The 11,855-nt window shown below is 43.4% G+C and overlaps 2 protein-coding genes across 3 annotated transcripts in view; both read left to right on the top strand.

Annotated features, from left to right (window-relative positions):
• The window catches only part of LOC133547611 (gastrula zinc finger protein XlCGF8.2DB-like), a 215,746-nt gene that overhangs the window by 11,426 nt on the left and 192,465 nt on the right, over positions 1–11,855 (top strand). The gene's annotated exons all lie outside the window — the stretch shown is intronic.
• LOC133547689 (oocyte zinc finger protein XlCOF26-like) lies at positions 3,131–10,136 on the top strand. 2 transcript variants are annotated; one of them, XM_061893252.1, is made up of 2 exons: positions 3,131–3,591; positions 9,045–10,135. In XM_061893252.1, the coding sequence occupies exons 1-2, from the start codon at positions 3,573–3,575 to the stop codon at positions 10,025–10,027; spliced, it is 1,002 nt and encodes a 333-aa protein (XP_061749236.1). In that variant the 5' UTR covers positions 3,131–3,572; the 3' UTR covers positions 10,028–10,135. The 2 variants fall into 2 exon arrangements, with proteins under 2 accessions (XP_061749236.1, XP_061749231.1); XM_061893247.1 differs by lacking the exon at positions 3,131–3,591 and adding an exon at positions 8,238–8,437 and having other exon boundaries at positions 9,045–10,136.

Genomic DNA, 11,855 nt, shown 5'->3' with positions numbered 1-11,855 from the left:
TGAAGAAGGAGCTGAGCCGGAAGGCAAAGCTCTCAATTTACCGGTAGATCTACGTTCCCATCCTCACCTATGGTCATGAGCTTTGGGTCATGACCGAAAGGATAAGATCACGGGTACAAGCGGCCGAAATGAGTTTCCTCCGCCGGGTGGCGGGGCTCTCTCTTAGAGATAGGGTGAGAAGCTCTGTCATCCGGGAGGAACTCAAAGTAAAGCCGCTGCTCCTCCACATCGAGAGGAGCCAGATGAGGTGGTTCGGGCATCTGGTCAGGATGCCACCCGAACGCCTCCCTAGGGAGGTGTTTAGGGCACGTCCAGCTGGTAGGAGGCCACGGGGAAGACCCAGGACACGTTGGGAAGACTATGTCTCCCGGCAGGCCTGGCAACGCCTCGGGATCCCCCGGGAAGAGCTAGACGAAGTGGCTGGAGATAGGGAAGTCTGGGCTTCCCTGGTTAGGCTGTTGCCCCCGTGACCCGACCTCGGACAAGCGGAAGATGATGGATGGATGGATGGATGGATGGGTCTTTGTACTCTTGATAATTCTCCAATATTTGATTGATATTTGTAAGCCATTAAGCCAATTAGAAAATGTTGGCCTTACTTTCATAAATCGACATTTATTCAGACATGAATTTACATTTATGTAGACATTTACCACAAATTTATTTACGTGGACCCCAACTTAAACAAGTTGAAAAACTTATTCGGGTGTTACCATTTAGTGGTCAACTGTACGGAATATATGTACTGTAATGTGCAATCTACCTATAAAAGATTCAAAGAATCAATCAATCAATCAATCGCAATTTTTTGCTTGGAGCATAATAATGTTGACAAAAAATTTCTATGTTGCAGTCCTTTATTAAAATACAAAATGTGATCTCTTCTATAGTGAATGGGGACATCTCCAAAACCTTGTTTCTCAGCCTTACCAACAACCTTCAGAGGTTTCAGTGACGTCATAGATCTGGAGCGAGTGGGTGGATCGTTGCCTCCTACAATAAACAATACTCATCAAAAAGGTTTTCTAGAAACGGTGTCTATTTACATACAATTATAAAGTTGTTATCTGTTCGACAAAGCAAAAATAGTACAAAATAATCGTGTAAATATCGGCGCTCCACGGTTTAGCCGACGGATACAACGTTGCCAGATGTGAAACGACACACTTCCTTACTAGAACCTTAAAATAAGTGCATTTAAATACTAGAACCTTAAAATAAGTGCATTTAAATAACACGGTATTTTACAGGCCAGTTTTGACGTTCCTCCGAAAAATCTGCCACGGTAAGAAACAATAAAAAAATACCACATGTAGTGTAGGGTGTATTCTATACCAGTGGTTCTCAAATGGGGGTACGCGTACCCCTGGGGGTACTTGAAGGTATGCCAAGGGGTACGTAAGATTTTTTTTTTTTTTTAATATTCTAAAAATAGCAACAATTCAAAAATCCTTTATAAATATATTTAGTGAATAATTATTCAACAAAGTATGAATGTAAGTTCATAAACTGTGAAAAAAAAATACAACAATGTTGTCAGTGTTGACAGCTCGATTTTTTTGCGGACATGTTCCTTGAATATTGATGTTAAAGATTTCTTTTTTTGTGAAGAAATGTTTAGAATGAAGTTGATGAATCCAGGTGGATCTCTATTGCAATCCCCAAAGAGGGCACTTTAAGTTGATGATTGCTTCTATGTGTAGAAATATGTATTCATAATTGAATCACTTGTTTATTTTTCAACAAGTTTTTAATTGTTTTTATATCTGTTTTTCCCCCCCAAATAGTTTAAGCAAGACCACTAAAATTAGCAATATTTTGCACTGTTATACAATTTAATAAATCAGATACTGATGACATTGTGCTGTATTATACTATTTTATCTTTTTTTTTTCAACCAAAAATGTTTTGCTCGGACTAGGAGGTACTTGAATTAAAAAAATGTCCACAGATGGTACAATACTGAAAAAAGGTTGAGAACCACTGTTCTATACCGTTAAAATAAGAATGACAATGTGATGGGGCTTCACGGTGGCAGAGGGGTTAGTGCGTCTGCCTCACAATACGAAGGTCCTGCAGTCCTGGGTTCAATCCCGGGCTCGGGATCTTTCTGTGTGGAGTTTGCATGTTCTCCCCGTGAATGCGTGGGTTCCCTCCGGGTACTCCGGCTTCCTCCCACCTCCAAAGACATGCACCTGGGGATAGGTTGATTGGCAACACTGAATTGGCCCTAGTGTGTGAATGTGAGTGTGAATGTTGTCTGTCTATCTGTGTTGGCCCTGCGATGAGGTGGCGACTTGTCCAGGGTGTACCCTGCCTTCCGCCCGATTGTAGCTGAGATAGGCGCCAGCGCCCCCCGCGACCCCAAAAGGGAATAAGCGGTAGAAAATGGATGGACAATGTGATGACAACAGGCATGTGACACAATGCACAATTTAAATCGCAGGACAGGATGCAACCGGTTCCTGCGTGTGTTTGCTAGCAGCCATGTATTGAACTAATCATGCAATATAATTATTTTCAGTTATCATGGAGCGAGTGAAATGGTCGTCTGGCAACTTTAGCTCTGGCGGGGGGATGAGGGGCGGAAGCAAGTTGAGGGCCGCTGTCATGCCAAATTTCTTCCCCCTACAAACCCTCCCCCCATTTACTTCCGGGGTCATGTTTATACACACGTTTTTTTTTAAACGCTATATTATAAAAAAATAAGGCTATATTATAAAAATACAGACGTTTTGTTAACGTTGTATTATAAAAAAAACCAATAAAAAAAATTAAAAAAACAATTTACAAACACAAGCTATGGGATGACTTAAGAGGAAACGTGAGGAAACGTAACCCCGGAAGTAAATGCGTCATCCCATAGCTTGTATTTGTAAATTGTTTTTTTAATTTTATTTTTTATAATATAGCGTTAACAAAACGTCTGTATTTTTATAATATAGTGTAATGTTTTTATAATATAGCGTTAATAAAACGTCTGTATTAATCATGACCCCAGAAGTAAATGGGGGGAAGGATTTTGTTGGGGGGAAGAAATTTGGCGTGATACCACCAAGTCGTCAGTTTTTTGCAAATAAAAGCATATTCTATTCGTGACTGTGTGTATGTATGTGGTTTATTGTATGCTGTTCACAACTCAAGTGGAATGTTGTATTTCGAGGAGGTAAACTGAAGTTTCTCTCTGCAGGGCAAAGTTTATCGCACGAATTATTTTGTCCCAGTGGAGTTGCCGTACTATTTATGGAACGCTGTTAAAGCCAAGATGGAGTTATTCTAAAATATCTTGATCCTCGTCATTTGTACAGTTTTCTTGTTTAACCGATGCACATTTGTCCCCATTCTGTTGTATTATTTAAAACATATCGAAGCGCCTTTATCGACGGATAAACTCGTCTGTCGCTCCCTCGAGCTACCTTAGTGTTAGCTGCCAACGAGGAGACGAGGAAGTTAGCATCACATTCTATTTGTTGTTATTGTGGGAAAATGTGTCCAGTCAGCGATTAATTAGTGTTCGAAAGAACGATAGCGGAGTACGAGGAGGAAGAGCAGAAGAGGCGAACGAGCATCAAATGGAGTCACACAGAGCAGGTTTGTTCTCCTTTTGTTATTAAACGTCCATCCATCTTCTTCTGCTTATCCGAGGTTTGGTCGCGGGGGCAGCAGCCTAAGCAGGGAAGCCCAGACTCTCCTCTCCCCGGCCACTTCGTCCAGCTCTTCCCGGGGGATCCCGAGGCGTTCCCAGGCCAGCCGGGAGTTTGATTGATTGATTGATACTTTTATTAGTAGATTGCACAGTACAGTACATATTCCGTACAATTGACCACTAAATGGTAACACCCGAATAAGTTTTTCAACTTGTTTAAGTCGGGGTCCACGTTAATCAATACATGGTACAAATATATACTATCAGCATAATACAGTCATCACACAAGTTAATCATCATAGTATGTACATTGAATTATTTACATTATTTACAATCCGGGGGGTGGGATGAGGAGCTTTGGTTGATATCAGAACTTCAGTCATCAACAATTGCATCAACAGAGAAATGTGGACATTGAAACAGTGTAGGTCTTATTTAGTAGGATATGTACAGCCAGCAGAGAACATAGTGAGTTCAGATAGCATAAGAACAAGTATATACATTAGAAGTACATTTGAGTTGTTTATAATCCGGGGAGATGGGATGTGAATGGAGGAGGGTATTAGTAAAGTGTTGAAGTTGCCTGGAGGTGTTGTTTTAGAGCAGTTTTGAAGGAATATAGAGATGCACTTACTTTTATACCTGTTGGGAGTGCATTCCACATTGATGTGGCATAGAAAGAGAATGAGTTAAGACCTTTGTTAGATCGAAATCTGGGTTTGACATGATTTGTGGAGCTCCCCCTGGTGTTGTGGTTATGGCGGTCATTTACATCAAGGAAGTAATTTGACATGTACTTCGGTATCAAGGAGGTGTAGCGGATTTTATAGACTAGGCTCAGTGCAAGTTGTTTTACTCTGTCCTCCACCCTGAGCCAGCCCACTTTGGAGAAGTGGGTTGGATTGAGGTGTGATCTGGGGTGGAGGTCTAAAAGTAACCGGATTAGCTTATTCTGGGATGTTTGGAGTCTAGATTTGAGGGTTTTGGAGGTGCTGGGGTACCAGGAGGTGCAAGCGTAATCGAAGAAGGGTTGAATGAGAGTTCCCGCTAGAATCCTCAAGGTGCTTTTGTTGACCAGAGAGACTCGATTACTGTAACGTATTATTTTCGGGTCTCCCAATGTCTAGCATTAAAAGATTACAGTTGGTACAAAATGCGGCTGCTAGACTTTTGACAAGAACAAGAAAGTTTGATCATATTACGCCTGTACTGGCTCACCTGCACTGGCTTCCTGTGCACTTAAGATGTGACTTTAAGGTTTTACTACTTACGTATAAAATACTACACGGTCTAGCTCCAGCCTATCTTGCCGATTGTATTGTACCATATGTCCCGGCAAGAAATCTGCGTTCAAAAGACTCCGGCTTATTAGTGATTCCTAGAGCTCAAAAAAAGTCTGCGGGCTGTAGAGCGTTTTCCGTTCGGGCTCCAGTACTCTGGAATGCCCTCCCGGTAACAGTTCGAGATGCTACCTCAGTAGAAGCATTTAAGTCTCACCTTAAAACTCATTTGTATACTGTAGCCTTTAAATAGACCTCCTTTTTAGACCAGTTGATCTGCCGCTTCTTTTCTTTCTCCTATGTCCCCCCCTCCCTTGTGGAGGGGGTCCGGTCCGATGACCATGGATGAAGTACTGACTGTCCAGAGTCGAGACCCAGGATGGACCGCTCGTCGGGACCCAGGATGGACCGCTCGCCTGTATCGGTTGGGGACATCTCTACGCTGCTGATCCGCTTGAGATGGTTTCCTGTGGACGGGACTCTCACTGCTGTCTTGGAGCCACTATGGATTGAACTTTCACAGTATCATGTTAGACCCGCTCGACATCCATTGCTTTCGGTCCCCTAGAGGGGGGGGGTTGCCCACATCTGAGGTCCTCTCCAAGGTTTCTCATAGTCAGCATTGTCGCTGGCGTCCCACTGAATGTGAATTCTCCCTGCCCACTGGGTGTGAGTTTTCCTTGCCCTTTTGTGGGTTCTTCCGAGGATGTTGTAGTCGTAATGATTTGTGCAGTCCTTTGAGACATTTGTGATTTGGGGCTATATAAATAAACATTGATTGATTGATTGACATAATAATAATAATAATAATAAATAATAATGGAATAGATTTGTATCGCACTTTTCTATTGTTAGATACTCAAAGCGCTCACAGAGAAGTGGGAACCCATCATTCATTCACACCTGGTGGTGGTAAGCTACATCTGTAGCCACAGCTGCCCTGGGGTAGACTGACGGAAGCGTGGCTGCCAGTTTGCGCCTTTTGCCCCTCCGACCACCACCAATCATTCATTCATCATTCATTCACCGGTGTGAGCGGCACCGGGGGCAAGGGTGAAGTGTCCTGCCCAAGGACACAACCGCAGCGATTTGGATGTCAATAAGTGGGGAGCGAACCTGCAACCCTCAGGTTTCTGGCACAGCCGCTCTACCCACTACGCCATGCCGCAATAACATAGTCTTCCCAACGTGTCCTGGGTGTTCCCCGTGGCCCTAAACACCTCCCTAGGGAGGCGTTCGGGTGGCATTCAGACCAGATGCCCGAACCCACCTCATCCAGATCATATTACGAGCAACGTTCATGATAAAAAAAAAAAAGTACCAGTATTTTTCAAAGGCATCATAATACCTTTTATCCTGAATCATTAGTACCACATTAATACAAGTATAACATACAACTCTAGAACAAGTCCAGAGCCTTTCTTTGTGGCAGTATTTGCGACCCCTTCTTTTGCAGCAAGCGTCCTTTGCAGGATTTCTGATGAGGTCTGATGTGTTGAAGCGTGATGTTTCCTCCCCGTGGTAGTTTTGCAGAACCTTTGGTACAAATAAGTGCTTGAACCAGTTTTCTATTTGGAGCCTCAACAATATGTGACTTGGCTTTTCTAATCTATTGTATTTTCCGGACTACAGAGTGCACCGATATATTAGCGTAGCCACTAAATTTTTGAGAAAAAAATACATGTTTCTATATTTTAGCCGCATCTGATTATAAGCAACAGAAACATATGTTGCAAAATGAGTTATTTACACACAAGGATTCTCTAAATGTTTATTCACATTCCTTAATTGTTTCCAAACGGTGCCTGTAACATGGCAGTAAAACGGCTGATCAAACAAAACAGATCCCATCGTCATGGGCCCACTAGCTGCAGAAACTAGCTCTCCAATCGGCTAAACAGACTAAATAACACCACTGTGACGTTTTGGGGTATTTTCTGAGAAATTTGTGAAACTGAAACAAAACAAACAGAATGCCACTGCAAGTTAATATTAATAACACAGACACTCGAAAAACGTGTTTGTTTATTAGTTGATATGATAGCACGCACAAATTAGTATGAAAATACTCCTATAGCCTCTTAAGGCCCAAGCTGTTTGTTTACTTGCTTTTTTTTTATTTCTCTTTGCTATTCGGGCTTATTGGACCCTAATTAGAGTAAAAACTAAGAATCATCTTTTGATATGATGCACTAAGTCCATAAGTACACAAACGTGTACTTCAAGTTCAGTGACATGTTAATCCTCATTTTTGTACTTTTTTTCCCCCAATATCCATTGTATGTTACACTCTTCTGACACCACCAGATGGCAGTATAAGTGTCCACATAAGTGGCCATAAGACCCCAATTCAGTAGTGTACACAATTTTGGAAGTAAGAGCTAAAAGTTGCTGTCCACGCATGTGGCCACTAAGCCTTTAGAGGATAGACATCAAACATGGGCCGCTTTAGTAAGTATGAACAGTTTTAGTTATACTGTAAAATGTCGAAACGTTGCTTGTCGTGATGATTGAAGAATCCATACGAGTAGAAACAGTATGGACAGCTAGAAGACTGAACTACACTCCAGCACTACCGGTAAATGGATGGATGGACTGCAGTGAGCGAACTCGTCCAAAAGATGGCACCATAGCACAAATAATAAGACACTTTCTCATTGTATTGACTTGGGTTTTTTCTGGAAATCTTTTTATTGTGGTCGCAGCAAAGAAAAATCCATAAATTTGCCGCACCATCTTAAAGGCCTACTAAAACCCACTACTACCGACCACGCAGTCTGATAGTTTGAATATCAATGATGAAATATTAACATTGCAACACATGCCAATACGGCCTTTTTAGTTTACTAAATTGCAATTTTAAATTTCGCGCGGAAGTATCGTGCTAAAATGTTGCGGTATGTTGAAGCATGCGCGTGACGTCACGCATTGTAGAGGACATTTTGTTCCAGCACCGTTCACAGCTATAAGTCGTCTCTTTTCATCACATAATTCCACATGATATGGACATCTGTGTTGCTGAATCTTTTGCAATTTGTTCAATTAATAATGGAGACGTCAAAGAAGAAAGCTGTAGGTGGGAAGCGGTGTATTGCGGCTGCCTTTAGTAACACAAACACAGCCGGTGTTTCCTTGTTTACATTCCCGAAAGATGACGTTGAAGCTTAACTATGGAACAGAGCAGTCAAGCGAATATGGCTCCCTACCGTATGTCAACCGGCAGGTTTCGGTGAGAAAATGGTGGTAATAAGTCGGCTCTCACCGTAGACATGAGCGGAGAGCTTGCATTGTTCCTACTGCACCTGTCAAAGAGGCAGCTGCGGAATCTCTTGCCTCCTCCCACTGGCCGCCCCCGACCGTCGCATGCTTCTACCGTGGAGGAGGGGGGAAAAAAAAATCTCAGCCCGGCCCCACCAGCTGCCTTTGCCTCGTCGAGAAACGTGGCTTCCCTCGGAGACACTGGCGGTCACCACATCCGTGGCCACACCCCTCCGACTTTCAGGTTCTACAGGTACGACCATACAATCTCACTAAAACACTATTAACACAATAAGAAGATAAGGGATTTTCCAGAATTATCCTAGTAAATTTGTCTAATAACATCGGAATCGCTCTGCCGTCTAGTTTTTTAATTTTTGTTTTTTCACTCTCACTTTCCTCATCCACAAATCTTTCATCCTCGCTCAAATTAATGGGGAAATTTTCGCTTTCTCGGTCCAAATCGCTCTAGCTGCTGGTGGCCATGATTGTAAACAATGTGAGGATGTGAGGAGCTCCACAACCAGTGACGTCACGCGCACATTATCTGCCACTTCCGGTAGAGGCAAGGCTTTTTTATTAGCGACCAAAAGTTGCAAACTTTATCGTCGATGTTCTCTACTAAATCCTTTCAGCAAAAATATGGCAATATCGCGAAATGATCAAGTGTGACACATAGAATGGACCTGCTATCCCCGTTTAAATAAGAAAATCTCATTTCAGTAGGCCTTTAATTTCGTTATATGCAAATATAATGACAATAAAGTTCTTTCTATTCTATAAGCCGCAGGGTTCAAAGTGTAGGAAAAAAGGAGCCGCTTATTGTCTGCAATTACGGTGTGTGTTCTTGTCTCCTGCAGATTTTCCCTCACGACAGCTTCAGGGGAGTTCCAGAGGGGAGCGAAAGGAGCCACAGTCCCCTCGCATCAAAGAGGAAAAAGAGGAGCAAGCGTGGACTCAGGAAGAGGGCGACAACAGCAAGCTTCCCGTGATTTGTGTAGTCGTGAAGAGTGAAGATGACGACGAGGAAGCTCAGTGGTCCAAGCTCGACGACATTCAAAGCGAGGCGAAGAGAAGTCCAGAAGCAGACAGCCCCTTAGCGCCGCTGTGGGACGGTGATGACGCAACATCACACTCGGCCGACACTGATGATGAGGACTCTAAAGTTGAGACAGACTTTAAATCCTCTCGATGTGACAACATTTTTGACAGGAAGAGGATTTTAAAGAGACACGTGACGATCCACGCAGGAGAAAAAACGTTCGGCTGCTCAGCTTGTGGAGAAACCTTCTCTGGAAGGGAACACCTAATAGAACACGCCAAAACACACACCGGACAAAAAACCTTTTCTTGCTCAGTCTGCGACATGATGTTCAGTTTTCAATCGACGATGATGAGGCACATGATCACGCACACCGGCGAAAAGGCGTATACCTGCTCGGTCTGTGGCAAAGGGTTCTCCAGAAAGATGAATTTGACGACGCACACGAGAACACACACGGGAGAGAAGCCCTTCACGTGTTCCGTCTGCGACTCCAGTTTTCGATTCCAGTCGACGTTGGTTAACCACATGAGAACGCACACGGGTGAGAAACCTTTTACCTGCTCAGTCTGCGACACGAGTTTCAGTGTTCATTCATCGTGGCTCAGGCACATGAGAACGCACACCGGGGAAAAACCATTTGTGTGTTCGGTTTGCGGCAAAGGTTTCACCCGCAAGGTGAATTTAAAAGAACACACAATAACGCACACCGGAGAAAAGCCTTTTTCCTGCTCAGTCTGCAACACGAGTTTTAGTTTCTATTCATCAATGTTGAGGCACATGAGAACACACGGTGAGTAGAACTGATTCTGCTTGTTAATTGTTCATGTAAAAATTAATAGAATTGTTTGTATTTAAATATGATTTTGAAATGTATGGCATTAAACAGTTGTTAAAAATCTATCTCCAATTTGTAAAATTTGTACTCAGAACAAGGCAAGGCTTGTTTATTTATCCAGCTCAATTTATACGCAAGGCCATTCAAAGTGCTTTAATGATGCATAAAATTAAAAGAAGGAAAATAACAAATAAAAATACAATCCAAAAAATAATTTATCAACAAAGTTGTCAAGTCCCAACAATTTACACACACACACGCACACACACACACACACACACACACAACCAATCCAAAAAAGAAATTATCAACAAAGTCGTCAAGTCTCAACAATTTACACACACACACACACACACACACACACACACACACACACACACACTAGGTGTGGTGAAATGTACCCCCTGCATCTAAACCATCCCCATGTTCACCCCGTGGGAGGTGAGGGGAGCAGTGAGCAGCAGCGTGCGCCACGCTCGGGGAAGCATTTGGTGAATTAACCCCCAATTATAACCATTTATGCTGAGTGCCATTTTTTGTAGTCTTTGGTATCCATCCACCAATCAATCAATAATTATTTGTATAGCCCTAAATCACGAGTGTCTCAAAGGGACTCGGCCGGGGTTTGAACTCACGACCTCCCAGTCTCAGGGCGGACACTCTAACCACAAGGCCACTAAGCTAAGTGTAAATCCAAAAGAAAGTGTTTTTGTTTTGGATTTGAACTTTGCCAACGTTGAGGCTTAGTGTCACATCTTCTGTAAGACTGTTCTAGATTTTAGGCAAATAAAAATAAAACGCAGAATCTGACTCTGGGCACCAACTTAGACCACTCCCTGAAGTTCTGTGAGCCCAAAATAGTTCAACATGTCAGAGATGTACTTTGACGCTAGACCATGAAAAGTGAAGTGAAATATATTTATATAGCGCTTTTTCTCTAGTGACTCAAAGCGCTTTACATAGTGAAACCCAATATCTAAGTTACATTCAAACCAGTGTGGGTGACACTAAGACCTGTCAGAACTGTTTTAAAGTCTTTGTGACTGTTCCTTGCTGTTGTCGTGTGGGTTCCATGGACCACTCAGGAAGGACATTGCTTTGAGCAGGTTTGACTCTTTTTATTTTTTCAAATAAAGCTGTCTCTTGCCGGGTTGCTTTTCAGCTCCTCCTCTGCTGCTCGCTCTTCGGTCGCTTTCGTCGTGGCCGTCTTCTCTCTGTCGCTCTTGCGCTCATCTGCTGCGGACTCTCCTCCTTCTGCCCCGATCTCTCCTCCGTCTCCCCTTTTATGCAGCGTAAGGAGAAATGTTAATCGTCTGCCGGTGCGCGATCCACACACCTGAATTAGATTGCAGCGTCGCTCCCGGCACGCCCCGCCTCTACGCTCAGCCGCATTCTCCGCCTCCTTGCCGCCATCTTGGGCAGGGCTCCAGTGTGCCCTGTCCCGCCGTCGGACCGTCAGCTCCGCCTCTCCACAGTCTTATTTTCAAGGCAACACACACACACACACACACACACACACACACACACACACACACACACACACACAACCAATCCAAAAAAGAAATTATCAACAAAGTCGTCAAGTCTCAACAATTTACACACACACACACACACACACACTCAGTAGGTGTGGTGAAATGTGCCCCCTGCATTTAAACCATCCCCATGTTCACCCCCTGGGAGGTGAGGGGAGCAGTGAGCAGCAGCGTGCGCCACGCTCGGGGAAGCCTTTGGTGAATTAACCCCCAATTCTAACCCTTTATGCTGAGTGCCATTTTTTGTAGTCTTTGG

The sequence above is a fragment of the Nerophis ophidion genome, linkage group LG02 (assembly GCF_033978795.1).
Source record: "Nerophis ophidion isolate RoL-2023_Sa linkage group LG02, RoL_Noph_v1.0, whole genome shotgun sequence".
Classification (NCBI taxonomy): domain Eukaryota; kingdom Metazoa; phylum Chordata; class Actinopteri; order Syngnathiformes; family Syngnathidae; genus Nerophis; species Nerophis ophidion.
Note: the sequence above shows the minus strand (reverse complement) of the source record. Positions and strands in the feature narration are given on the sequence as shown.

Coding starts and splice junctions, on each gene's coding strand:
- LOC133547689 (XM_061893247.1), top strand. CDS start 8,290: ATGCTTCTACCGTGGAGGAGGGGGGAAAAAAAAATCTCAGCCCGGCCC. Junction 8,438..9,044: donor CCGACTTTCAGGTTCTACAG/GTACGACCATAC, acceptor TGTCTCCTGCAG/ATTTTCCCTCACGACAGCTT.